General features: G+C 45.6%; 1 protein-coding gene across 1 annotated transcript in view; it reads left to right on the forward strand.

Annotated features, from left to right (window-relative positions):
* Window positions 1–738: 738 nt before the first annotated feature.
* The window catches only part of DIP2C (disco interacting protein 2 homolog C), a 192,287-nt gene continuing 167,755 nt past the window's right edge, over window positions 739–25,270 (forward strand). The window contains exons 1-3 of the mRNA XM_035022453.1: window positions 739–1,181; window positions 1,520–1,687; window positions 10,792–10,902. Of these exons, the coding sequence (XP_034878344.1) occupies window positions 1,127–1,181; window positions 1,520–1,687; window positions 10,792–10,902 (334 nt within the window). The 5' untranslated portion in view covers window positions 739–1,126. The remainder of the gene's footprint in view (window positions 1,182–1,519; window positions 1,688–10,791; window positions 10,903–25,270) is intronic.

The raw sequence follows: 25,270 nt of genomic DNA on the forward strand, positions 1-25,270 counted from the left end.
AAACCGCTGAGTGCAAACCCTTTCTCATGCCCAATCTGCACAAAGGTCACACTTCTGATGTGGCACTGGCCACACAGGACTCCTCTGTGATTGCACATGTTTTGTGGACGCAGGAGGCACATGGGCTCTTCTGTAAATGTGCCTAATTTAATAGGTCTTTCATCTACAGAAGGCAAGAATACATCGATTACTCTAAAATGCTTATTATAAACAAATATGAAAGCACTTACGATGTAAACATGACTTTTGGTTTAGTGAATTAAAAATTATTGCCATTGACTCTAGTTTAAATTAACCCAAGGTTTTTGTTGCTGTCATGAGGGGGCAGATCTAGAATCTAGAGTACCCCGCATGGGGCTATGACTTGGTAAAGGTTGGTTGTGTTCTGAAATGTGATCATAAAATGCGGTGGATTCTTCCCTGAAGTACAAAGTCTGTTTCATTCAAGTGTTTCCTGGGTGCAGGTTTGTAGAATCTCTGTGCACTTGACCTGCGTTCTGCACATTTCAGGAGAAAACATGCTCCCAGGCTGGAGTTGTGGCCCTTTAGTTCTGATTGAAGCATAGTTCAATTGGAGGTGACCCTGAGAATCTGCTAGGTTTTAGGAATGGCTTAAATCTGACCCAAGTCCTCAACGAAAAAGGAAAGCAACCTGAATTTTGCAGGTGCTTCCTGAACTCTATAGTTTTCACTGTTGAAACGATTTGTTTCAAGCCCAGCTCAGGAGCTTCTGGTAGAGAGGTTTACGTCTGCAGGTGCGCATGGCACACAGATCCACTCTGTCCCTCTGCCCTCCTGTGACACCCCCAGCTAGTGTTCCATTAGCACGGTGAGGGGTGGTTCGCACGGCTCACAATCCAGGGAACTGAATTTGTGTGTGGAGTTTCTGTTGTGCTTGTAGTTTTGTTTTGATTTTGTGTATTTTTCTTTCTTTGCTTGATATTTGAGAAAGTTAACGTGAAGGTGGACCTGTTGTGTTGGCCTGACTTAGCCGATGGGCTGGATTTCCCTGTTGTCTGGCTTCTGGAAGGAAGAAGCTCTGTTCTATTCAGTGAATTGAAAGTGAGTCCGATTTTTGGCTGGCGGACACCCACGTGTGGAAGGCTTTTAGAGCAGATGTGGGCAGATGACCAGACGGTCTTCCAGCAGGACTGCCAGGCTGACGGCAGACTCCGTGGCGGGTCCGTGTGATTCCTTCCTGCAGGGACTGCCCCCATGTCTTGGAGGAGGGCTGCCGGGGCGGACTGTAGGCTCCTGACATTGTGGGCTTTTAGTTTCTGGGACAGACCAAACAGAAGTGAAACGGAAGCAGGTCTGTGCGTTCCCAGGAGATGCTGTTGAGCCGCGGAGGATGCGGCTGGCCGTGCTGGCTGGGCGTTGAGGGTGGCCCCGTGTCGCGTGGTCCTTTGGTGTTCTTTGTGCTGTTCTGCATGGGGGCGGCAGCTCTGCTCAGTGCTGTAACAAATTTTTTAAAAAAACCAAAAGTTTGCATTAATTAGTTTTTCTCAACTTGTTACAGCAGCGAACGGAGCTGCCGTGGTCCGGTGTAGACTGCAGCACAGTGAAGGAGCCCCGGGAAGAGCGCTGCACTCCGGCAACATCGGGGTGTGTGACATCCGAGAAGCCGCGGTCAGAGAGCGGGCGGCCAGCACCGCGGGGAACCGGCCGCTGTTTTACTTTCGCTTCGGTGAGCGCACTCCACTGAGAGAGACCCCCCGCAGGGCCGGAGGCCGACCTCCCACCTGCCGTGCCGTGAACTCCCCGTGTGGGCGACGCTGGCGGGTTTTCTCACACAGCCGCGTGCGGGTGCAGGCGGGGTTCCAGGCAAGCCCCATCCTCCTGACGGGCTCCCGCCACTCACCGGGGGCCACGTGTCCCAGTCCCCACACCCCGACTGTCCCGCGGCCTCGGGCCCAGTTCGCAGTCTTTTCTCTGAAGATGTAATACTGTGTTGTACAACCCTATTTTCACAGTTGGGGCACCACTTAGGAACACTTGAGAAAGAAGATTGCATGACAAACCCTAAAATTCTTGTTGCAATGGTTGGTCTTCCGCTACTGTGGGGGTCTGGTCTCCTCGAGGGAGTATCGGGCCGCCGTGGCCCTGAGCTCTGCTAGAGAGCGAGGTCCACACGGCAGCATGATCCTGTTTCCAAAGGGACGTAGAAAAATTGAGCCAGTGATTGTACAGTGTATTCCCATTCGGAGACCACAGTTACTTTCGTGGGCAATCTTTTGAATATAAGAAGCTCAAAGAATGAGTTCAATTCATCTTTTAGTACAAGAAAATGAGCATTGGTACGCTTTAGGTCTATCTTTAGGGATTTATCCCAAATAAAGGCCATTATTTGAAAATCATGAAGAAATGAAAAGAGATGTTTAATGTTGCCTTGGCCTTAGGGTCTCAGACGAGGCCTCTGCTGGGGCTCCAGTCCCTCTTCTCTGGGCCCCTGACGGGGAGGGGCAGGTGGGTGAGGGGCCAGTGGAGTCGGACGTGAGCCGCGGGGTCCGCTTCACAGTTCACAGGAGCCTCCCGCACCTGACTGAGACGTGAGGAGGAGGCAGCCTGCTTGGAGATGCAGCTCTGGGGGCCTTGTGTCCCGTTCCCCACCCCCCGGGCCCCCCAGGAAGGGAAGGCGGGTTCCCCATGGTTCTAGACTAAGGAGAGCAGATTCCAGCCAGTTTTGCAGTTTTCACTGCTAGTCATTATTTCTGAGAAATCGTGTGAACGGTCGTTCATTCTGTAGAACTCTGGGGAAGTAGCACGAGAGCAGAGGGTTCTGAGTCCGAGCTTGCTTTCTTGACGTGCCCAGTCTGAGAAGTGACGCTTTGGGGCTAGGATCTCAGGAGAAGCGTCTGGTGTGTAGTCAGTCACCTTATCCTGCTGAGCACGTTCCTCTAAGGGCGTTTGTGTTTTGTGAACCTTTTTTTTTTTTTTTTAACATTATTTTTATTTGTCAGAGAAAATATTAACACTTCTAGAAAGTATTCTAAAAACATTTCTAAGATGTCGTTTGGGACACACAGTTCTGAATTAGAGTGGCTTGTATGGGCATTTGTGAGCACTCGGGTCGGAGTCCCGGGCGTTAGTCCATCCCAGGGAACGTGCTGCGGAAGCAATCTGTCTCCTGGTTTTCCTCTTTGGACACCTGGTGGTACCAGGTGCCCCAGAAGATACGTTGTCTTTGGGGAGCGCAATGTTGAGTGCTTCCCTAAATCTAGAGGAGAAAAACTGTGCCAGGAGCTAGAAAGGAAAGAAGGAGTCAGGAAAATACACTAAAAATCATTTTCAAGGAGAAAATATTACTTAAGACTGACCCATTGGGTCCTGGTCCTAGTGTCACTTTCATTAATCCCCAAACCTGATAAAACTTTAAAAACAGAACACAAACCCACTTGCTGCCAGTCTCTGTGGGCACATCTGAGCACCAGAGCTGGCTTCGACAACCAAGTCCCTGCTGCTTCTGGGACAAGGTCATGCCGTCAAATTCCACTGTTACTGAAATAGAGTTCCCAGGACCAGAGTCCCTGTTTCTCACAGCATGTATGTCAGGAGATTGACTTTCCCTGTGACTCTGTGCATGTTTCTCCGTGGAGGGTGGTTTCTGTAGTGCCAGTCCCATGTGTGCCCATCTTGCTTTTCTGTCAACGGCCAGGTGGCATTGTGTTCAAGGATTTCCCATGACTGTATAGTTACAGTAATCTTGGTGGATTCCACTCATGAGACCAGAGGGCAAGTCTGTCTGCTCTCTTCCTGCTCCCCGGGAATTGGCCATGGGATGTGCGTGAACAGCCTCCTCGGTGGAGGGACCTCTTGGTGAGGGTGAATTGACCGCGTTTGCTCCTGCTGAAGGACACCGAGGGCCCTGCGCAGAGCGTAGCCGAGTCTGCGTCAGAAGGTTTTGCACACAGAAGCCCTGGCCCCTCTTCAGCTCCGTGGGCCTTCCTGCTGCTGGACGGTCCCGTGCTCTGTTTCCAAGGGTGGCCTCCTGCACCTGCTTGCCCTCTCTGCACCAGCGCATTGTTCGAGGCCCAGCTCCCATGTCACCTCTGCAAGGATCCCTGGGGTTAGGACAGGCCCTCTGGCCCCGCTCCTCACAACATCCCACTTCTCCCTGAGGAGGTAGGCGCTTTCAGATATTTGCGGAAGGATGAACCAGTAACCGTCTGCACGTTACAGACCGGCTGCTGGGCTGTGGATGCCCTGTCAAATACCTGCTGGTGGCAGGTAGGGCCCTGCCCTGCGTCCTCCTGGCCACAGCGCCCACGTGGACACCAGGCCAGTGTGTCCAGCAGGTGCTGGTGCTCACAGGCTCTGGTGGAGCAGGGAGCACTCAGAGCCGGCCCCGCCGAGGGCTGAGCCAGCGTGTCTGCGTGGTGCTCAGCTCTGTGTGATGCCCCAAGCATCCAGGCAGACGGACCTCTTGGTGCTGGAGGCATCTCCGCTGTGAGCACAGCTTTGTTTTGATTTCCGATCTGGATACTTGTAGATGGTGACACATCGTGCTCCTCACTGTTTCCATATCTGAGAGGTTAAAGGAGAACACAATTTGGGGCCTCTGCACATTCTAGTCAACTGAATTGTATTTTATGATCATTAATCCTGGATTTCAGCTCAGCATCCCCGGTGTTTGGTGCTCTAAGTGCAGACACACTGTCCTGACATCGTTTTTCCTGGGACAGGCCCATACGGAGGCGGCAGCATCTGAAGCCCAGCCACCGAGGCTCCTGCTGGGTCCCCAGGTTTGTGAAGGAGTCTCCTTCAAGGGGCAGAGTTCAGAGCTTGTGAATTGTGCCCTTTCTGGTCTCCCGGATGATGAGGCATGTTCTTGTCTTGTGTTTAAGGATGCAGACTGCAGTCAGGTGCTGTTTGAGACTCAGAGAAGAAAGTGTGTGGGTGCCGTGGCCTCCTGAGCTGCCCCTGGCCAGGTCTCTGCTCCTCCGGTGCCCGTTGCACACCAGCTCCGTGTCTTCATTCTGCAGCAGGAGTTAGGGTCTCCCAGAGTGCAGTCCTGGGCCCGGAAGCAACGTTAGCCCATCCCCGCCAGGGCTTGAGGGACAGGCTCCTTGGGGACCACCCCCACTGAGGGGTCATGCCATGCTGTCTGTTCATGACGGACGGTGTGTCAGGTGCAAGCTTAAACCCGGGAAGAGAAAACAGGTCTTTAAATCAGGTTGCCAGTCTGTGACTTGGCGTGAATCTTTTCCAGATGGACTTGCTGTAGGAGCTGAGCCTTCCTCAGCGAGAGGTGAACTGCCCATGTCCTAGGTGAGCTACCCACAGTCGTGATCTCGGTGCACAGTTTGCTTCTCTCCTTGGCCGAGCTCTTGTTCTATCACACGCAGCTGTGGGTTTGGTCAGATGGATTTCCCATTATTCTTAGTGGTGTCCTACCTGCCAAGTTCCTGCTTCCCCATACCAGGGGTCACGGGAGCCGAGAAGCCTCCTCCCGTGCAAGCTTCTGCAGCCTGAGCAGAGCCGGGAGTGGGGTCTGAGTGTCCACCTGGGCAGCGAGAAAGATGTCTGCTGTGGAACTGGCTCGTGTGGGCATCTGAAAAACGCAGACATTTGCAGCCCCGCTCCTGACCTCGTGCACTCATTCCCTTCTGAGCTTCTGTTGTTACTCGGTGAGCAAAGAGCGTGCGTTGGGTGCACATCAAGCTCTCTAAAGTTCCAGATCTTCTGCACTTTTCCACAAAATGAGTCTCTAATCAAACTACAGTATATCGACAGGAATATGGTTAGCAAATTCATACTGATTTTCAGCAAGAACTTCGGTTATGAGAGGCAGAAACGAGAATCAGGCTGACGGTTGGGGCAGCTGTGGAGGTGATGGAATTTCTTTCTGTGCTGTGTTCTTGTCTGAGTCCATACAAAGCAAACGTAGTAAGTTTCTCATCTTACGTAACAACGGTACTGCGTATCTTCTGCAAAGGCTTGATTGAACTTATTTTAGAAGTAAGTACCGCTATGTGAGTTAATTAGGTACTAGAAGAGAAGGGGACAATTCAGAAATCATTTTTGTGCAGACTTGGAAAAGCCCTCCGCAATTTCACCAGGTTCCTGAAGCTGGATCCACGTGTGTAGGAGCCCCGGGGTGGCTGTGAGTTCCTGCTGGGCCCTGGGATCCACGGGCACTGAACGCGAGGGGACAGGACCAGAGAGGCTTGGGTTCCAGCGAGGGCCTGAGGGAACGTCATTCACACGTGACCGTGTCCATGTCTACTCCCCAACGTACACGGAAGCTGAGGTAGCAGCTGAGACATTTGCCCAGTTCCACGCAGACTAAGAATAAGACCAGAATTTGGATCAAGGTCTTCTAGTTTTGAATCCCATATGCATTTTTACTGAAGTCCTCTTCCACAAATCCTTCATGATTTCTTTTGAAACTATGTGGAGAACCACGGTGTTCTCATGTATTTCCCTTGCTATCTGAATTTAGAAGTCTTGATGTTTTCTAGAACATTTGACACCCGGATGAGCCAGGTGGTCTACACGGCAGGTGTCCTGGCCCAAAGCAGACAGCATGTCAGAGCCGCAGAGCCCCTGTGGCCACATTCCTGAGTGAATGTGAGGACTCAATGTGGTTTCCAGTGTCTGGCACTGGAATTGGTGGGTTGCTCAGGGGACAGCACGGTGTTGTTAGGGATTTCCTTTGCGGAGTCCTTTCTTCCTCATGTGTTGGAAGCATTTGGGACGGACTCGCGTGTGGCTGTCTGAGGACAGCCTCACTGGCAGAGGGCTGGGGTCCTGGGCTTGGTTACTGTCTCCCTGCCTGGCCACCTTCCTCTTTCCTCTTGGGCTCCACGGGTTCCTTCCTCTTGAGCCCCTTTGCGGTTCTTGAGGGAAAGAGAAATCTCACTGAAGGCCATGTTTGAACTGACGCCTGGCGGGAGCCTCGCAAGGCCCTGCTCATGCCGTGAAGACCAGCCGTGTTGGTTCAGGAGCCCTCCCCAAGGTCCTCCCGTGGGCCGGGGCAGCGTTGCCCAGGGAGGGGATGAGCAGACAGACGTCCTGGCTCCCGGGTGAGAATCCGAGGAGCACTCGTTGTCCGCCGACCTCGCAGCTGTTAGCTGCCCCGATTTCGTTCCTGGGCAGCAGTCTTGTCCTGGGAAGGTCACCGGGGGACGAGTCGTTTGGCAGCGAGATCACGAGGCCGCTTCTCTTCCAGGGACCAGGTAGACTTGCCCTTGTGACAGTGTTACTGCCCAGCATGCAGAGCCCAGCAGCCCGTGACTTCTGCCCCAAGGACCCAGCCCCCAGCGCACCTGGGAGCACCGGGAGGGGGCGCCCGTCTCAAGGGAAGGGGCAGCTACCGTGAACATTCAGATGCTACTTAGAATGGCAGAGCTGTGTACAGATGGGAAACTGAGGCTCAGGGTAGCTAGGTTCCAGAGCCCGACGTGTCCCTGGTGCCCTGTCCCTCCATTTACGTGGGACCCGAAGCTGAGTCTCTGCCACGTGGTGCTTTGTAAGCATGGGACGGAGAGCCACTCTCCGTCCCCGCCACACGTTTGCCTGAGAAGGATTAATCTTTGCGTGCTGGCTTCGTGTGGTTTTGGAGGGCTCCCCCACCTCCCTCGAGACCCCTGGCCTTCCAGTGTCCTCGCTCAGACCTGGTCCCCACATTCTGTTGCCCACATTCCAGTGGTCCCGAGAGCTGATTTTCAGTCGTGGTGGGCGCCTGGGCCCTCGGTGCCCTGCATCCTGAGTTCTGTGTGTTCTAGTAAAGATGCGTGTGTGCATGCCACCTCACACCCAGCGGGAAGGACGCCTCACTCATTACCTCAGGGTCCCCCTGTGCGGACAGGTGGAAATTCTAATCTGGAGTTGCTGCATATTTGACGGAGGGCTTTTCCTTGTCAGAACATACTTTAAGCTACTTCAGATTTCATTCACAGTGAGGGCAGATAAAAATTAATGACAGAAATGTGCACACCAATATTTTAGCTTTTTAAAATGCCCTGTTGCCAGTGAGCTGTTGAAGATATTCTCCTTTTGTTAGTTAACTCATTTCTCTTAAAACTTGTGTTGTAAGCTGTGTACTTCAGCCTATGAAGGTAAATGTCCAGTGTTTGTGTGCAAAATTAGCTGAGGACAGGCGTGCAGGTCCCTGGTCTGTGTGCTGCGCCTGCGTTTCCCAGAGGTGCACGGCCACAGGGGACCCAGGCGGGGTTAAGGTTAATGGAATTCCGGGAAGTGTACTTGAATTCCCGAGGTCTGTAGCAGGACTGAGAGGGAAAGCTGGACTTAACTGTGTGTATAAATCTGTTAGACCTTGGCAGCTTGAATGTGCACATTTAGCTCCTCTTCTTCCCAGAACCGCACCAAGATGTGTCTGTAAGTGGATGAAGTGTCAATCCACAGGACAGACGGATGGGAGAAACAGTGGCAAGTTTTTGTGGTATCGGGGTCGATGATGGGGATGCAACGTGTAGCAGATGGTACTGCTTTCATGGGCACCAGAGGGAGAGGATGAGGCTTGGCATCTAGGAAGCAGGTGACCCACGTCTTCCCCACTCCCCCAGAGATGTTTGTTCTCTGGAGAAATGGACCTGAGAACCTCGGGATTTGGGGTTCTCTGAATCCGAGCATGTGCCCTGGAGAATAAGAACAGCTCCAGCCCCGAATGATTCACAAGACAGGAGAGCGGAGGTCTCTTCTTCGGGTAAATGCAATAGCTCAGGTAAAACATCTGCTTGCTGGCAGTAGGTCTGGTGATAACCCCACCACAGGAGGAAGACAGACTCGCAGCTCCTTTGGTGGGAGTAAAGAAAAAATTGTGCAAGTTGACAGAGGAGAAAAGAAAACAATAAACAGATTTTTCATGAACAGTATACCATCAGAATGACATTTGACTTCTCACCAATAATTGGCATGAGAAGCCATGAATGCACATAACTTTCAAATAAATCTTTTTACACATTTTTCAAATTTCAAATTTATCTGTAATTTTGCTTAGATGTCTAGGCAAAAGCAAGTTCCAGGAGGAAGGGATGCTCTGTGGTGGTTGTAAAGCAGGTCTGGACCAGCCAGCCTGGATTAGAGCAGGAGGGGATCCACGAGGAGGGTCTTCAGGGAGAAAGAATACCAAACTAAAAGACTGTCCCCAAGTTGTTGGTGATTGCCCATGGGGGAGAAAGTGTTGGAAAGGGTTTCAGTTCTGTTGGGATATTTTCAAGGAATTAGCAAGAGGTCCATTGAAAACCAAGATGATGGAACCAAAAGATGCAAATATTAACCCAGGAATAATAAAAAAGTCTAAGATAGAAGGGTGTTCATGGCACACTACTGACTCATGATCTAACCGTGGTACAGTGAGGGCCATACTTATGTAAAGAAGTCATGTGTTGTCTAAAACGAGCAATTAAGAGGGATCATAAGCTCATGTTTACAAACACGAATGTAAACACCAATGACCACCACTTGTCATTATGACTTAATAGTACTTGATTTTATAAATTCTGTGCATCTGTTTGATGAAATAGAGTAGTTTTTTTTTAAAGATCATTTGCAGACTATAACTGGACAGGGTTTGGCAGCAGTGAGCTGCTGTGTCATCAAGAAGTTTAACGATGTATGTTGGTGTGCCTACTGGATGAAGCACTTGCAGGAGCTCGCCACGTGACTGTGGCGTGGCTGTCTCCTGCACAATTCTAATGCAGTTAACCGAATGCAGTTAATCTGCAGTTAGTTAACCTATCGTGTCATTAACCACAAACATGCCAGCAGAAGCTGAGGTGCAGCAGGATGCCTGGCTGGCTCAATCAGTGGAGTGTGCAACTGTTGATCTCAGGGTCGTGAGTTTGAGCCTCACGTTGAGCATGGAGCCTACTTAAAAAAAAAAAAAAAAAAAAAAAAAAAGAATTGAGGTGTAGAAATCACCAGCACAAGAGAAAAATTACACCCCTGATATAAATAACCCTCATGGGGCCATCACAGAAAACCTAAACAGTTTCTGTTAAAATAGCCGTCACTGGTTTACTTTCTCTACCAAGTATTGCTGGTCCTTTTCTGAAGACTCAGCAGTTAATGTTTGATGCCCAGTGCTCCGAATTTCTTTACTTCTGCAGCGTAATGATGAAACCTTTCCTGCTGTACTTACTTAGTTTTATGGAGATGGTGCTTCCTGCTGCCCAAGTTCCCAAGGGTAATTGGTATCGTGATCGCCAGATCTAGGTCAGCTTTTGACAAATAGCCGTCAAATTAGTTTTATCTGACCGTTTTATCCTTTCAGGTAATTCGTCATGGCCATATGGAAATAGAAATTTTTCAGTTATTTCGCATCAAGGGGAGTAAGATTCAGAGTTAGAAATTTTGAATGAACAAAGATGAACATTCATGCACAGTCCTGGTTACCTGAATTGTAGCGTTAAGATATCCTATAAGATTTATTGTAAAGGTAACCTTAATGGTAAATGTAATTTTAAATTTCCTCGAGAATGAACATAGCCCTTTCTATATGTTTGTTATATAAAGAAGATCATAACTTGATTCTTTGGGCTCCATTTTTCTTATGACTGTTCTAGATGTGTGTGATATAAGGGAGCCTGTGTGGGGGTCTCTGAAGGGTAGTGTCGGACGTGAGTCTTCCCCTGCCTGGGACACTTCTCCCTTTCCTGTTCAGTGTCCATGACGTCCCCTGGCCCCCGTCCACGCCCTTGCATGCTCTAGCTTGGCTGTGGGCATGCAGTGAGTCAGGGCTTCATTCTACCAAATGATTTTACCAAATGAATGAACTCTGGCTGCCAAGTAAAGCCTTACCTTACTTTGCTGTTTCCCTTAACCCAGGGGTGGATCAAGCATTGCCTCCCGAGCGCCGGGCTCCCGTCACTCCTGCTTCTTCCACTCGCTATCACCGCCGAAGGTCCTCAGGGTCACGAGATGAGCGCTATCGGTCAGGTAAGGCACCAAGTGGTCGTGAGGTCACTGATCCCCCGGTCTGTGATGGTGATGGTGAAGTGGACAGGCAGGTGCATGTCTGCAGCAGCTGCGTGGGTGTGAGGCAGGAGTGTGGTACGTTTGAATGTCCTTTGGTTGGTTGTGTGATCACAGGTAATGACATCCTGCCTCCTAAACAAATATGCCCTCAGTGGTACACATTAAAACTCAGTAAACAGTAACTCTTTTCACATTTTTAAAGATAGTGTCTGATATTTAGAATTTCATAACAATTGAACAGTAATCTCTCATGAGCCAAATTTTGCTTTTTTTTAGGTGTTACTATTCAGCAGTTTGGTTTTACTTTGTATTTTCTTGGTCGCTAGTATAATTTTTTTCCTTCTCTTTTAACCCCAGGATTTCTGTTTTCAAGTAGTTTTTAAAAAAGGAAATCCTTAAACTTTCCCATGTTTTTTCTTTCCTTTGTGTTTTATGGTGCTGTGTACAAGAATGCTGTCTTGGTAACTTTGTTCTATTGTAGCCATCACCCAGGTTTGGTTGGCTTACATTTCTATCATTAATTTCATTCTATTAATTTCTCTCATCAGAAAACTTGTATGGTGATTAATATTTTAATTACATTTTGAGAGATTTTTTTCCAACATCTACATTAAAGTTGCTTTTTCCTGTTTCCCTAACTACAGTTTTTAAGGAAAATCATCAGTAAGTGTTGTTGCTGGGACTTCAGTTCAGGGTGGATGTGGATTGCTAATGATGACAAAAGATTAACACTTCACTTTATATTTTGCAGAGCACTTTCACAAGTACTATCCCACTTGGTTTTTACAACAAACAGGTGAAGCACTTACTGCTCCTTCGTGTTGCAGAAGAGGAAGCAGAGGCTGTGGGATGAGGCAGCTCAGGCAGTTGACACCAGGGCTGGGTGGATCGACCATACTCTTGGTTCTGTTTCATGGCTCCTTCCATTAGCAGGGTGACAAGACAAAACCCGCACCCTTTCCAGTAAGGAGCCGTCTGCCTGACTTCCTGGCTGGGCTCCTTCCTAGGAGGGAGGGAGGGGTAGGGCAGACCTTACAGCATCAGGGTCATCATCTGGGGAATGAGAGTGGAGGCTGAGTGCTGCCCCTTGGCCCCCCCAGCCCCCCAGATGCTTTGATGTGGGGACAGTGTGGGGATGGAATGAAGCAGGAGCTTGTTCTCAACTCCACCTTCTGTTTTCCAGAGATATTGGAACACCCAGCATGTCTCAGGAGCCCATCCTCATTCAGGTGTCTCAGAGGCCTCTTTCAAATAGTTAGGCGGGTAGAGGCATGCACACAGGTGCTGTCAACTTACTGTGAAATGCTTCAATTACCTCACTTGTCCGGATACTACCATGTTAGTGTTTTATGTATGTACACACATAGTCACGCATACAGCAGATGCAAGTACAGACACATGTAGACATACAGAAGCACACATACAGTAGACACACAGGTAGTGACACATGCAGACAGATACAAAGTCACGTGTACAGTAGACACACATGTAAACACATGTCCATGCACACACAGCCCCCTGTATGGTAGACACATATGTGGATACACATGTGGAAACAGACACATGCCTGTAGATATATACATAGGTATGCAGAGCACACACACAGACACACGTGTAGACACATATAGATACATATGTGGACCTAGATACACGGACATGCAGACACAGGTAGACATGCACATGTAGACACACGTGTGGACACCAACACACAGATATATGTAGATGTACAAACATGTAGATACATTCAGACATGCAGGCACACACACGTAGACACACATGTACGATCATCAGTATCTTCAGTTCTCACAGAAACCAGTCAGGTGATGTTTTTTCCATTTTATAGATAAGAAACAAAGTTCAGGGAGGTGTGTGGTTGTTAACAGTAACACAGTGAGTACCTCATCAAAACAGGATGCAAATCTAGCTTTGTCTGGCTCTATTATCTGACTTCTTCCCACATAGAAGTTTGTAATTGTGTCTTGTTCTAAGCTCTTTCTGTGTTAAATTTTTTTTTTTAAGATTTTATTTATTTATTTGACAGAGACACAGCGAGAGAGGGAACACTGGGGGAGTGGGAGAGGGAGAAGCAGGCTCCCCGCAGAGCAGGGAGCCCGATGTGGGGCTCGATCCCAGGACCTGAGCCAAGGCAGTCACTTAACCGACTGAGCCACCCAGGCGCCCTCTGTGTTAAATTTTTTTAAAATTTAGATGGAAATTAAGACCTAGCACAGTCTGTTTCCTCCATTACCTGTCTTTCCTAATGATGAGGGTTGGGGCTGATAAACCCTGATGTTTTCCTGGCCTTTGCTAAGGCATATTCTCCAAATCCTCCTGGCTGTTTTAGGAGATAGACCAGGTGCTAGTTGCCTCACCATTTTTCTTTCAAGTAAAAGTCTGAGAGCTGTTAACAAAGTAGGAAACGGTGCTGTCTTGGCCTCAGATGCATCTCCATTCACCCTTGCAGGGCTGCCTCCCATCTTGGAGAGTGGAGTAGATGTGGGAGAGAAGTGTGGGTGGAGGGTGGTGAAGGAGAGTTCGAGAACCTGCAGCAATGCCCTCTTAGAAGAAAACCGCAACTGTCTCAGTCCAGCCCACCTGGAGCCTACTTCAGAATCTCTGTTCACATCAGGTAGCATCCCCATGGGGCAGCAGACACGGGAACACCTGCTGCACTTGGGGTCTGTCTTTCCAGTTAGAACCCCAGACCCGGGGATGAGCTTGGAGCTCTGCCTGCTTTGGGCTAAGGAGCTCACAGTCCAAAGGAAGAGCCAGACCAGTGACCCAAACATGGGTTAGCTGGTGACACTCCTCGTATTCCAGCAGTTTCTGCTGCTCTCGGAGTAAGATTCGCATCTACCATGTTCATGGTCTGGCTTCCCATTATTCCAACCACGCTGGTTTTCTGGATGTTTCTCAAGCATGTAATTGCTATGGGGCCTTTATGCTCTCAGCTGCTGCTGCCTAGAATGTTCTTCCCTCAGATACATACATTGCTTGTTACCTTTCCATCAGGTCTCTGCTCAGGGGTTACTGTTTTCGTGAGCCTTCTCTGACCACCCAGTTAAAATGGTACGACACAGTGTCACCTCGCACAATCCCTATGCTTCCCCTCCTGATTCATGTATGTCCATTGCAGTTATCACCTCCAACACTGTCAGTCATCCATCTTCCTACCTACCTACTCATCATCTGTCCATCTACCTGTCTGTCATTTCGCTACCTACATCATCTGTACGCCTCTCTATCGATCTGCCTGTCTACCACGAGAACATGAAGCTCACAAAGACAAGGATCTTTCTGTTCATTCATGTATGCTAAGGATCTAAAATAGTGTGTCATTAATATTTTTGGAAGGAAGGAAGGAAGGAAGGGAGGGAGGGAAGGAAGAGAAAAAGCATAGTTTGGGGGTAAGCAAGAAATTAGGTAGGATGGGCCAGATTTTAAGGTCTGTTGTGTACTATGCTTAGAAGCTTAGACCTTATCCTGAAGAAGTCAGGGTACCACTTGAAGATTTTAGGCAAAGGCACAAGAGGAGCACATTTAGGGTTTAGGGAGGAATTTGGTAGCATTGTGGCATGTGTTTTACAGGCAGAGGAGTCAGACCCTGAGATTGATGCACATTTAGATGAGTCAGGGTCAGTGAGATCTGACCTCCGTTTAGAAGGTAATAGCAGTGGGGCACCTGGGTGGCTCAGTCAGTTAAGTGTCTGCCTTCGGCTCAGGTCATGATCCCAGGGTCCTGGGATTGAGCCCCACATCGGCTCCCTGCTTGGCGGGAAGCCTGCTTCTCCCTCTCCCGCTCCTCCTGCTTGTGTTCCCTCTCTCGCTGTCTCTCTCTCTGTGTCAAATAAATAAATAAAATCTTTTAAAAAAAAAAAAAGGGTACTAGCAGTAGGACCTTGAGGCCGAGTCAGCGTGGGGGTATGTGAGGGTGGGAACGCGTGGTGATTCCTGCATGTGTAGACCACGCGGCTGCATGGGTTATGGTCTCCAGCTCTGCTTTAGAGGATTAAGGTTTCCATTTGTAGGTTAAAGATGGTGGAATTGGCCCTGCTGTTCACTTACCATGTAGGGAATACTATGAAAATGGTGTTCCATATAGACTATTTTCATTTCTAAAAATTCATACTCCTCTCAACTTTGAATAGGTAATGACTACTTAATTTACATATCGGAGAAACCTCTCCAGAGGCTCTTTGCATGTGCTTGTGAACCTCGAAGGGGCTCTCATTTTCGAGGACCAACACCGCGCCTCCCCTGTGTCTTGTGGCAGCCACCCTGAAGGGGAGCTAGTGAGGACCTGGGGGTCATTATCAGCCTCCTTTGATGGTCTCGCCACCTTATTCTCTGCTATTACTTGTGGTTAAAATAGGCTAGTCCTGAGTTTTCTTTTCTTTTCTTTTCTTTTTCCTAAAGATTTTATTTATTTGACAGAGAGAGATACAGCGAGAGAGGGAACACAAGCAGGGGGAGGGGGAGAGGGAGAAGCAGGCTTCCCCAGGAGGAGGGAGCCCGATGTGGGGCTCGATCCCAGGACCCTGGGACCATGACTTGAGCCGAAGGCAGACGCTTAACGACTGAGCCACCCAGGCGCCCCCCTGAGTTTTCTTAATTTAGGCATTTCACTAATATACTGTGAGTGACTTTCCCTTTCGGTGTATGTCCCCAAATCCTTCTTTAAAATGTGGTATGAACTCTGAAGAGCTTAGTGTGGCCTATTACCAGTGTACAGGTGTCAGGATTTTCTGGTTTGTGTTTTCCTGAGCCAGCGTGAAAGATTTCAGACACTCAAAAGAAAGTTTTGTGGCCCTCTGGAGATTTTGCTTTCTAAAATCCTTAGACCACTCAGCTTGCAGTAGAAGTACTTGGGATGCTTCAGTGACCAAATTATATCAACCAAGAAGTAATTCTATTATCTCTTAGATAATTACCCTAATTAACAATCAATCCAGTCAGCCATATAGCCTCAAATTTAATCTCTCTTGGCTATACTTTTCCATTTCATTTCCAAACCCGTGGCCTTCCGTTGTAATGAACTCCTACTGGAATTCTTTATAATAGTGTGTACTTCTCCTTTCTTAAATAACTTTATTTGGAAACTTAAATTTGATTTGGAGAGTGAATTAATGAAGAGGCATATCCTGAGTACCTAGAAAATGTCAAACTCTGTATTAGGCACTTTATTACTTTTACTTGATAAATCTAAATTAGAACTTAAAGGCATTCTGGCTGTTTTTTATACCCTTTCTCCCCAACCAGAAGCCCTAGAAAAGAACACTGAGATTTGTGTTGTTTCTATTCCTACCAGGACCAACAATGATAAGGAAGAATGTTCAAAAAAACCTGTAGCATACAATTTCCTAATATGTTTAAAATGGTTGTTTTGCCTCTTGGTGAGCTGACATATAGCTTCAGAAAGCACATCTCTGGGTCCGTATGTGTGCATGGACCAGAGCCACTGCCTTCCCCGGGGTCTGGCTCTCCCTCCAGGTGGGATGTCTGTGAGGTCAAACTCTTTCTGGACTAACACTGACATGATTTGCTGTGTCCACACTCATCCTCTCGTGAAGGTACATGGATTTTTCCAAGGCTGTGAGATGTGGTGATACTGCGCTCTGACAGTTGGTGCAGACGGTGATTGTGAAGTCTTGCATTTTAAAAAGTTTGTCAGTTTACTTTCTATTTTTTTTAAGATTTTATTTATTTATTAGAGAGAGAGAGAGAGAGAGCACATGAGAGGGGGGAGGGTCAGAGGGAGAAACAGACTCCCCGCTGAGCAGGGAGCCCGATGCGGGGCTCGATCCCGGGACTCCAGGATCATGACCTGAGCTGAAGGCAGTCGCTTAACCAACTGAGCCACCCAGGCACCCTGTCAGTTTACTTTCTAATACAGTAAATATCAAAGCATTAGTCCTAGAAACTAAAGCTTTTTAACATTTCACCAATTTTTAACAGCTTAAAGTGTTCTTTAGGTCCAAGAGTTTGAGAACCACTGCTTGTGACTTGTAAAAATGAAATTCTTCTTTAAACCTAGAGACACTGTGAACTACAAACTTGTCCATGTGAACCCATCCCTGAGGCTGGTTTTGTGCTGGTGACGGTTTAGAATCTGAGCTGTGGCAGTGCTCAGCTGCTAGCCGTAAGGGCCTGCGTCCTGGTAGCCAACCAACACATGTGCGGTTTTGTGTCCCGAGCATTTGCTGAGCAATGTAGGTGAGACACGAATACAGAAGACATTGTGTTTGCTTCCAAAGAGTGTATTTACCCTGTAGTCAGTTCTTACTCGACATTAAAGTTTAATTTCCTACATTGAGAAGGTTTATCTTTCTCTAGTCAATTTGAATTCACTGATTTTAATATGCTTACCGACTCTGCAATCTGATTCTCTCTGAACTAAATGTTTTCATGATTTAGTATAAATCTGAAATAACATATTTTGTTACAGTAGAGTAAGAGAAGAATGCACTAAATCAAACTGCATACTCAGCGAGATATTCCCAGCGAAGGACAGGTTTATCTGTATCGAGCTGCACTGCCCGGTGTGGTGGACCTTTTAAATTTAAATTAATTTAAATTAATTTTAAAATTCTGTTCTTTTGCTTCACTAGCCACATTTAAGACAAGCGGCTACTACACTGGGTAGTGCCGGTGTGGAAATTTGGCACGGCAGAAAGTTTTATCCCACAAGGCCACTCTAAAACCAAGGCTGTGGGAGACTTGGAAGGAAGACGGAAGATGCATTTGAAGACAGACTGTAAAGGCCTATTTGTTCAAAACTAATGAAAATGAACTCAATCTTGATACCCGTGCCTAGTCATTTAAACAGAAAATGGCATGGTTAGGTTTGCATGTTGAAAATGTCAGTGTGGGATAGATTGGTTGGATTGGGGTGGGTTCCTGGCTGAAAGCAGGGACACACTAAGAGGCTGTTGTATTTTGGGTGAAAACAGTCAAAATTTGCATGGTGCACTAAAGTAGCACTTAGAAATTGATAGCCCAAAATACTTACATTAGGTAATAAGAGATCCTGGAAACTGAAGAAATAAGGATTTAATTTAAGACGCTGGAAAAGGAAAATTGAATTAAGTCCATAGGAGGGGGAAATGAGAAACAACAGAGTAAGATGGAGTAGAGGAGATAGTCTTGGCTCCATGCCAGGATGCCGAGGAAGCATGGACTTTGTCACATGGATCCTTAAAACAAGAAAGAAGTTTAGAAATGGAAACCAGCCAGTTGAGTTCAGCTGGATCCCAACTTTGATCCATCAGCGAACTGAAGTCATTGGGAAAACCACTGCTCCAAAATTGGGGATGGGTAATGTCAGTGGACAAATGGATGCCCTACAGAGAATGTAAAGGCAGTGCTGGAAATCAGAGACACTGTAACAGAAATGACGAATGGGCTCATCAGTGGACTGAAGGTGGTGAGGTCAGAAATTCACATCTACATAAAGGGGAGATGTTAGAGAAGGATTACACAAAGACTAAAGAGAATCTGTTGTTTTTATAATTCTTAATTGCTCTTACAGATTAAAGTTTGTTCAGAGTATGGGACGCTTGGGTGGCTCAGTCGGTTAAGCATCTGCCTTCGACTCAGGTCATGATCCCAGGGTCCTGGGACTGAGCCCTGCCTCGGGCTCCCTGCTCAGTGGGGAGCCTGCTTCTCCCTCTGCCTGCCGCTCCCCCTGCTTGTGCTCTCCCGCTCGCTCGCTCTCTCTGGCAAATAAATAAATCTTAAAAAAAAAAAAGGTTTACTCAGAGTAACGATAGGAACAATGTATTGGGTGATTATAGCATATGCATTAGTGAAGTGAATGGCAACGATGTTATGGGGGCAGGAGGGCGGAACTGAGAATATTCTGTTATGAAGCTTCAACTTAAGGACAACCACTTGAAAAAGTAAAAAAAATATAATTGATATGCCAAGAAAGGAGTAAAAGTCAGATCATATACAATACTCAGTTAAAACTAGAAAATGCAGAAAAAGAGTGGAAGACAAAAAACAAGTACAATAGATAATAGTAACAAACATGTTAAATAATAATCCAAACAGACGAATCACTTTAAATGTCACTGACCTAATGCACCAATTACACCATCAGAGTAGACTAAAAACACAACCCACTACATGTGGACTATAAGACATGCACTTTAAATATAAAGACACAGATTAAAATTAAAGAGATGGAGAAAAATATACCAGCTAACCCTAATTTAAAAAGCTGGAGTAGCTACATTAATTTCTTATGGAGCAGACTCAAGAGCAAGAAAAGTTATCAGGGATTACATATGATAAAGGGGATGATTCTTTAAGAAGACGTAATTCTTAATGTGTACATGCCTAACAAAATATCACAATCCATGAGACAAGAGCCATAAATCTGCAGACATAAATAGACAAATCCACAGTTACAGTGGAGCTTCAGCATCTCTGTATCAGTGATGGACAGATCCAGTAGGTAGCAAATCAGTTGAGGACATGATTGAACTGAAGAGTTCACCTGGATCAACTGGATTTAACTGACGTTTATAGGGCATTCCATGTAACAACAGCAAAACACACATCCCCAAGCTCACACATAACAGTCACCAAAATAGACCACATCCTGGGCCATAAAACACACCTTAAATTGAAAGGAATAGGAATAAAAATATGCTGTCAGGGCACAGTGGGATTAACCTAAGAATGCATGACCAGTGATGGAGAATTCCCACACACTTGGAGAGCAGACAGCATGCTTCTGACGAGCACGTGGATCAAGGAAGCCTAAGAAACTTGTAAAATATTTTGAACTAAAAGGAGAAAATACAAGTGATCAAAATTTGTGGGATGCAGCAAAAATAGTGCTTACAACCAAATGTGCAGTAGCCAGTGTTTATGTTAGAAGATCTTAAATCTATAAGCTTCAGCCTTAGGAAAAGAGCAAAGTAAATCTGAAGAAGAAAAATAATAAAACTTAAAGGAGAAATAATGAAATTGAAAAGAAGAAATCAGAAAATAAAAAAGCCAAAAACTGTTCTTTGAAAAGATCAATAAATGATAAACTTCTGACCAGGTTAACTAAAAAAAAAAAAAAAAAAAAAAAAATTAAAAATCACTAATACTAGAAATGAAAAACTGACCATCACTACTTATTCTATAGACCATAAAAGGACAAAGGAATATTACAAGCAACCCTGTATCCACAGATTTGATTATGGAGATAGAATGGACCCCATTCCTTGAAACACACAGTCTGTCAACAGTCACACAAGAAGAAGTAGACAATCTGAGTAAGGCTATGTCTATTTAAAAAATGAATCAATAATTAATAACTTTCCAAAACAAAGCACCAGGGTTACTCATGAATTCTACCAAACATTTAAGAAAGAGATTACACCTCTCTCTATATTCTGTTCCTGCAGATGAGAGGGAGTGCTTCCTAAGCATTCTATGAGACCAGCATTAACCTGATACCAAAACTAGACAAAAGCATTACGAGAAAGAAAACCTATAAACTACTGGGGCGCCTGGGTGGCTCAGTCGGTTAAGCGACTGCCTTCGGCTCAGATCATGATCCTGGAGTCCCTGGATCGAGTCCCACATCGGGCTCCCTGCTCGGCAGAGAGTCTGCTTCTCCCTCTGACCCTAACCCCTCTCATGTGCTCTCATTCTCTCTCTCTCAAATAAATAAAATCTTAAAAAAAAAAAAAAACTATAAACTACTATCTCTCATGAACATAGATTTAAAAAACTCAACAAAATAGCAAATCAAATGCAATAGGGTATAAAAATTATACACCATGACTAAGTGAAATTGAATTTATTCCAGGTATGCAAGCTGGTTTAACATTCAAGAATCAATTAATGTAATTCATCTCATCAACAAACTAAAGGAGACAACTCTTTGACCCTACCAATAGATACAGAAAAAGCATTTGACAACATCTAACGCCCATTCATGATTAAAAACTCTCAGCAAACTGGGAATGAAGGGGAACTTCCTCAATTTGATAAAGAACATCTAAAAAAATTTCTACTTAACATCATACTTAGTGGTGAGAAACTAAACAGTTTACCACCAAGATCAGGAGCAAGGCAAGGATGTCCCCTCTTACCACTCCTTTGCCACATTGTACTGCAAATCCTAGCTAATACAATAGGACAGTAAAAGGAAATCAAAAGCATACAGATTGGGAAGGAAGAATTAAAAGTTTATTCACAGATGATATGATCGTCTATGTAGAAAATCCCAAGCATCAAAAAATCGAAGTAATAAGTGATTATAACAAGGTTGCAGGATAGAAAGTTAGCATACAAAAACCAATCACTTTCTTAAATACCAGCAACAAACAATTGGAACTTGAAATTGTCATTTACAATGTCATTTACATCAGCACCCCCAAATGAAATATTTAGAACTCTAAAAAAATGTATAAGCCTATATGAGGAAAATGATAAAAGTGATAAATCATAAGAACTAAATAAACTGAGAGAGATTCCATGTTCATGGATAGGAAGACTCAATATTGTCAAGGTGTCAGTTCTTCCCAGTTTGATCTATAGATGAAACAATCCCAGCCAAAATCCCAGAGGTTATTTTATGAATATCAACAAGTCAGTTCTAAAGTTTATACGGAAAGGTGGAAGACCCCAAATAGCCAACGCAATAAAGAACAAAGTTGAGGACTGATGCTATTCAACTACAAGACTTAATATAAAATGAGGGATAGTACAGACAGTTATTGGTGAACCAATAGACATATCAATGTACCACAGTAGACAGCTCAGAAATAGACCCACAAATATGGTCAATATTGACAAGCAAAGGCAATTCAGTGGAGAAATGATAGTCTTTTCAACACATAGCACTTAATATAGACACAGATCTTAAACATCTTAAACCTTTCACAAAAATAACTCAGAATGCATCATAGACCCAGGGTGCCTGGGTGGCTCAGTTAGGTAAGTATCTGACTCTTGATTTTGGCTCAGGTCATGATCTCAGGGTTGTGGTATCGAACCCCATGTTGGAAGTCTGTCCCTCTCTCTTGCTCTATCAAATAAAATTTTTAAAGAAATGCATCATAGACCCAAAAATAAACCAAAAACTATAAAATTTCCAGAAGATAACATAGGAGAAAATACAGGTGACCTTGGGTTTGGTGATGACTTTTCAGGTACAATGCCAAAAGCATAACCCATGAAAGAAAAAAGTTGATAAGTTTGGCTTCATTAAAATGAGAAATGTCTGCTCTGCAAAAGACAGAATAAAAAAGGTAAACCACAGACTAGAAGAAGAATCTTTGCAAAACACATTTCTGATTAAAAAAACAAACAACAAAAAAACCCTAGTATCCAGGATATACAAAAAACTCTTCACACCACGAGTAAGAAAACCCATTAAGAAGTGAGTGGAAGATCTGAACTGACCCCTTCCCAAAGAAGGTATACAGATGGCAAATACACAGAGGAAAAGATGCTAAACATCATATGTCATTAGAGAAATGCAGTGAGATACCACTATTAGAACGACAAAAATTCAGGACTTTGACATCAAATGCAAGCGAGGATGTGGAGCCACAGGAACTCTCACTCACTGCTGGTGGGAATGCAGAGTGGGGCAGCTACTTAGGAAGACAGTCTGGCAGTTTCTTACAAAACATACTGGAACCATATGATCCAGCAATTGTGTTCCTCAGTATCTACCCAAATGAGTTGGAAGTATATCCATACAAAAATTTGCAGCTTTATTCATATTGCCAAAACTTAGAAGCACCAAGATGTCCTTTAACAAATGAATGGATAAACATATTGTGATGATATTATTTAGTGCTAAAAAGAAATTATCAAGCCTTAAAAAGACATGAAGGAACTTTAAATCCATATTACAAAGTATAAGAAGCTGATTTGGAAAGGCTCTATACTGTGTGATCCCAAATACATGACATTTTGGAAAAGACAGAAATATGGAGTCAATAAAAAAATCAGCAGTTGCCAAGTGCTCAGGGGAAAGAAGGGATGAATAGGTGAGCACAGAGAATTTTTAGGGCAGTGAATCCATTTAATATCACACTGTGATCATATACACATGTCATTATGCATTTGTTTAAACCCATAGAATGTACAGCACCAAGATTGAACCCTAATGATAACTGTGGACTTTAGTTAATAGTGTACCAACATTGCCTCATCAATTGTACTGCACTAACGTATTATGTCAGTTTAGGGCAAAAGTGTGTGTGTGTGTGTGTGTGTAGGTGAGGGGGTAATGAGCACACTGCACTTCCCCCTCAATTTTTCCATAAAATTGCCCTAAAAATAGAAATCCATTAATTAAAATAAAGTTTAGAGGAGTGAGAAAGACAAAAATTATTTTTGGAAACTACTAATAATATTGAAAAACCTGCAGTCAGAATGGTGACAGAAAGACAGAAGTAAATGATACAAGGAATTAAAAATGGGACACGTTACTACAGATACATCAGAGGGGGAAAAAGAATAGTGTAAATAACCATATGACAGTAAATTTGAAAACAAATGGACAAATTCCTAATATAAAAGCTTGAAGAAATGGAAACTTTGAGTAGTCCTATGGCCACTAACTAAAAGGAAGCAGTTGCTAAAAACCTTTCCACAAAAAACACAGCAGGCTCAGAAAGCTATATTTAAGTTACACCCAACTTTCAAGCAATTAATGTCAGATTCTATACGAACAGTTTTAGAGAGCGGAAAGAGAAGAGACCGGACCCTTTCCAGTTGGTTCTAGGACAGATGCATGTGTCATTGTGGACACAGTGATGGGAAGGGAAAATTGCAGGTTGACATCTACATGGAAACTCCAAAGTAATCTCTAGATTTTTAGAAAAATGAGGGTTTAGTCTGATGGCTCAATGTAACCTAAACAAAAATCCGATGTCTGTATATTAACAAACATGAAGATGTGACTTAAAAAGTTGTATGTACAGATTTTAAAATGTTAAAATTAAATGACATTTTCAATTGCATTGAATATTTCTGTTGTTTCCTGGGGATCTTACTATTCTTAAAAAATTTTTCCCAATAAATAATATGAAAAGTCCATAAATGAAAACAAAACAGAAAAACCCCAGCGACGTATAAAGAACCTAACGAAAATGGAAACAGAAGATGTGCAAGACTTTTATGGTGAAAATTATAAAACTGTAGATGGAAGTGGTTGAAGAAGGCCAAATGAACAGGTGCACTGTGATAATGGACGGGGACTCTTGATCGTGTAGAGACGTCAGTTCTGCCGTATTCAGTTCTGATAAAAATCCCCCTGGGGTCCTCCGGAATGTGAATGGACTGGAATTTAGCTGGAAAAGCAGGGGCCAGGGACAGGCATGAGGTAATGAGAGAGGAGACACAGTGGACGTGCCTGAGCAGATCCCAGCATTTTGCTCCTAGCAAGAAGCCAGACAGACAGACCATGTCCCCTGAGGTTGTGGCAGGGACCTGAGCTCGGGCAGGCGAGGAGCAGACGTGCCTGGGGACAGCCCTTCCTGCTGTCGAGGTGGGCGCGCTTGCTGGAGGCGCACTTTGCCCACCATCCCTGCGTTCTTGCCTTCACTCTTCATTTTTACCCAGTGCCCCAGGCCTCTGCCTCCAGGTGCGTGTTCTACCCAAAGAACAAATAGCTCAACCATGAAAGAGACGCGTATGGACGGCCGCTGGATGGGAGGACAGGGTTGTGGCAGCAATGGTCCGAGCAAAGCTTGCCCCAGTTGGCTCCCTGGCGTGGGCCTGGTGTCTCTCGTGCTTGACGTTCATCCTGAGCAGTAGCGGATTGTGAGATGAAGGTGTGGTGGGGCAGGTGTGTGCGTTACTGTGGGCCAGGTTCCGCCCCAGGTCCTTCAGGGTCCTGACTCCTCCTTCCTCCCCAGAGCCGCCCCTGTGCATGAGGACTCTCCTTTTTCCTTCTTTCTACATAGGGAAACCAAGGCACAGACGGGTTCAGTAGCGTGCCAGAGCTCATGTAGAGGAGCTGGGATCTAGACCTGGCCTTACCTGCCCCGCTGTTGTGACACAGGCGAGCATCCTCACAGACGCTTCTCTTGGGTTAATTCACTTTTGGTTTAAAGTCAGACAGCTGTCCCCTCCGCGCCTGCATCCGTGTTACTGATGGTGGGATGCCGAGGACTCCATGACCAGTGGGAGGTTTTTGACATCAGGATGAAGTGAAGGGGGCACCCATCAATTTTTCTTGGGATTTAAACCCACAGATGTGCATAGACACACCCTTCCTCTGAGGGGTGAATGTGTCCTGATCATTTGTACGTTGATTCTCCAAATGCCCCAGTGCTTCCTGTATTGCAAGATACGAGTTTCT

Source organism: Mirounga leonina, unplaced genomic scaffold (genome assembly GCF_011800145.1).
Source record: "Mirounga leonina isolate KUSES-001 unplaced genomic scaffold, KU_Mleo_1.0 Mir_175, whole genome shotgun sequence".
In the NCBI taxonomy this organism is placed as follows: Eukaryota; Metazoa; Chordata; class Mammalia; order Carnivora; family Phocidae; genus Mirounga; species Mirounga leonina.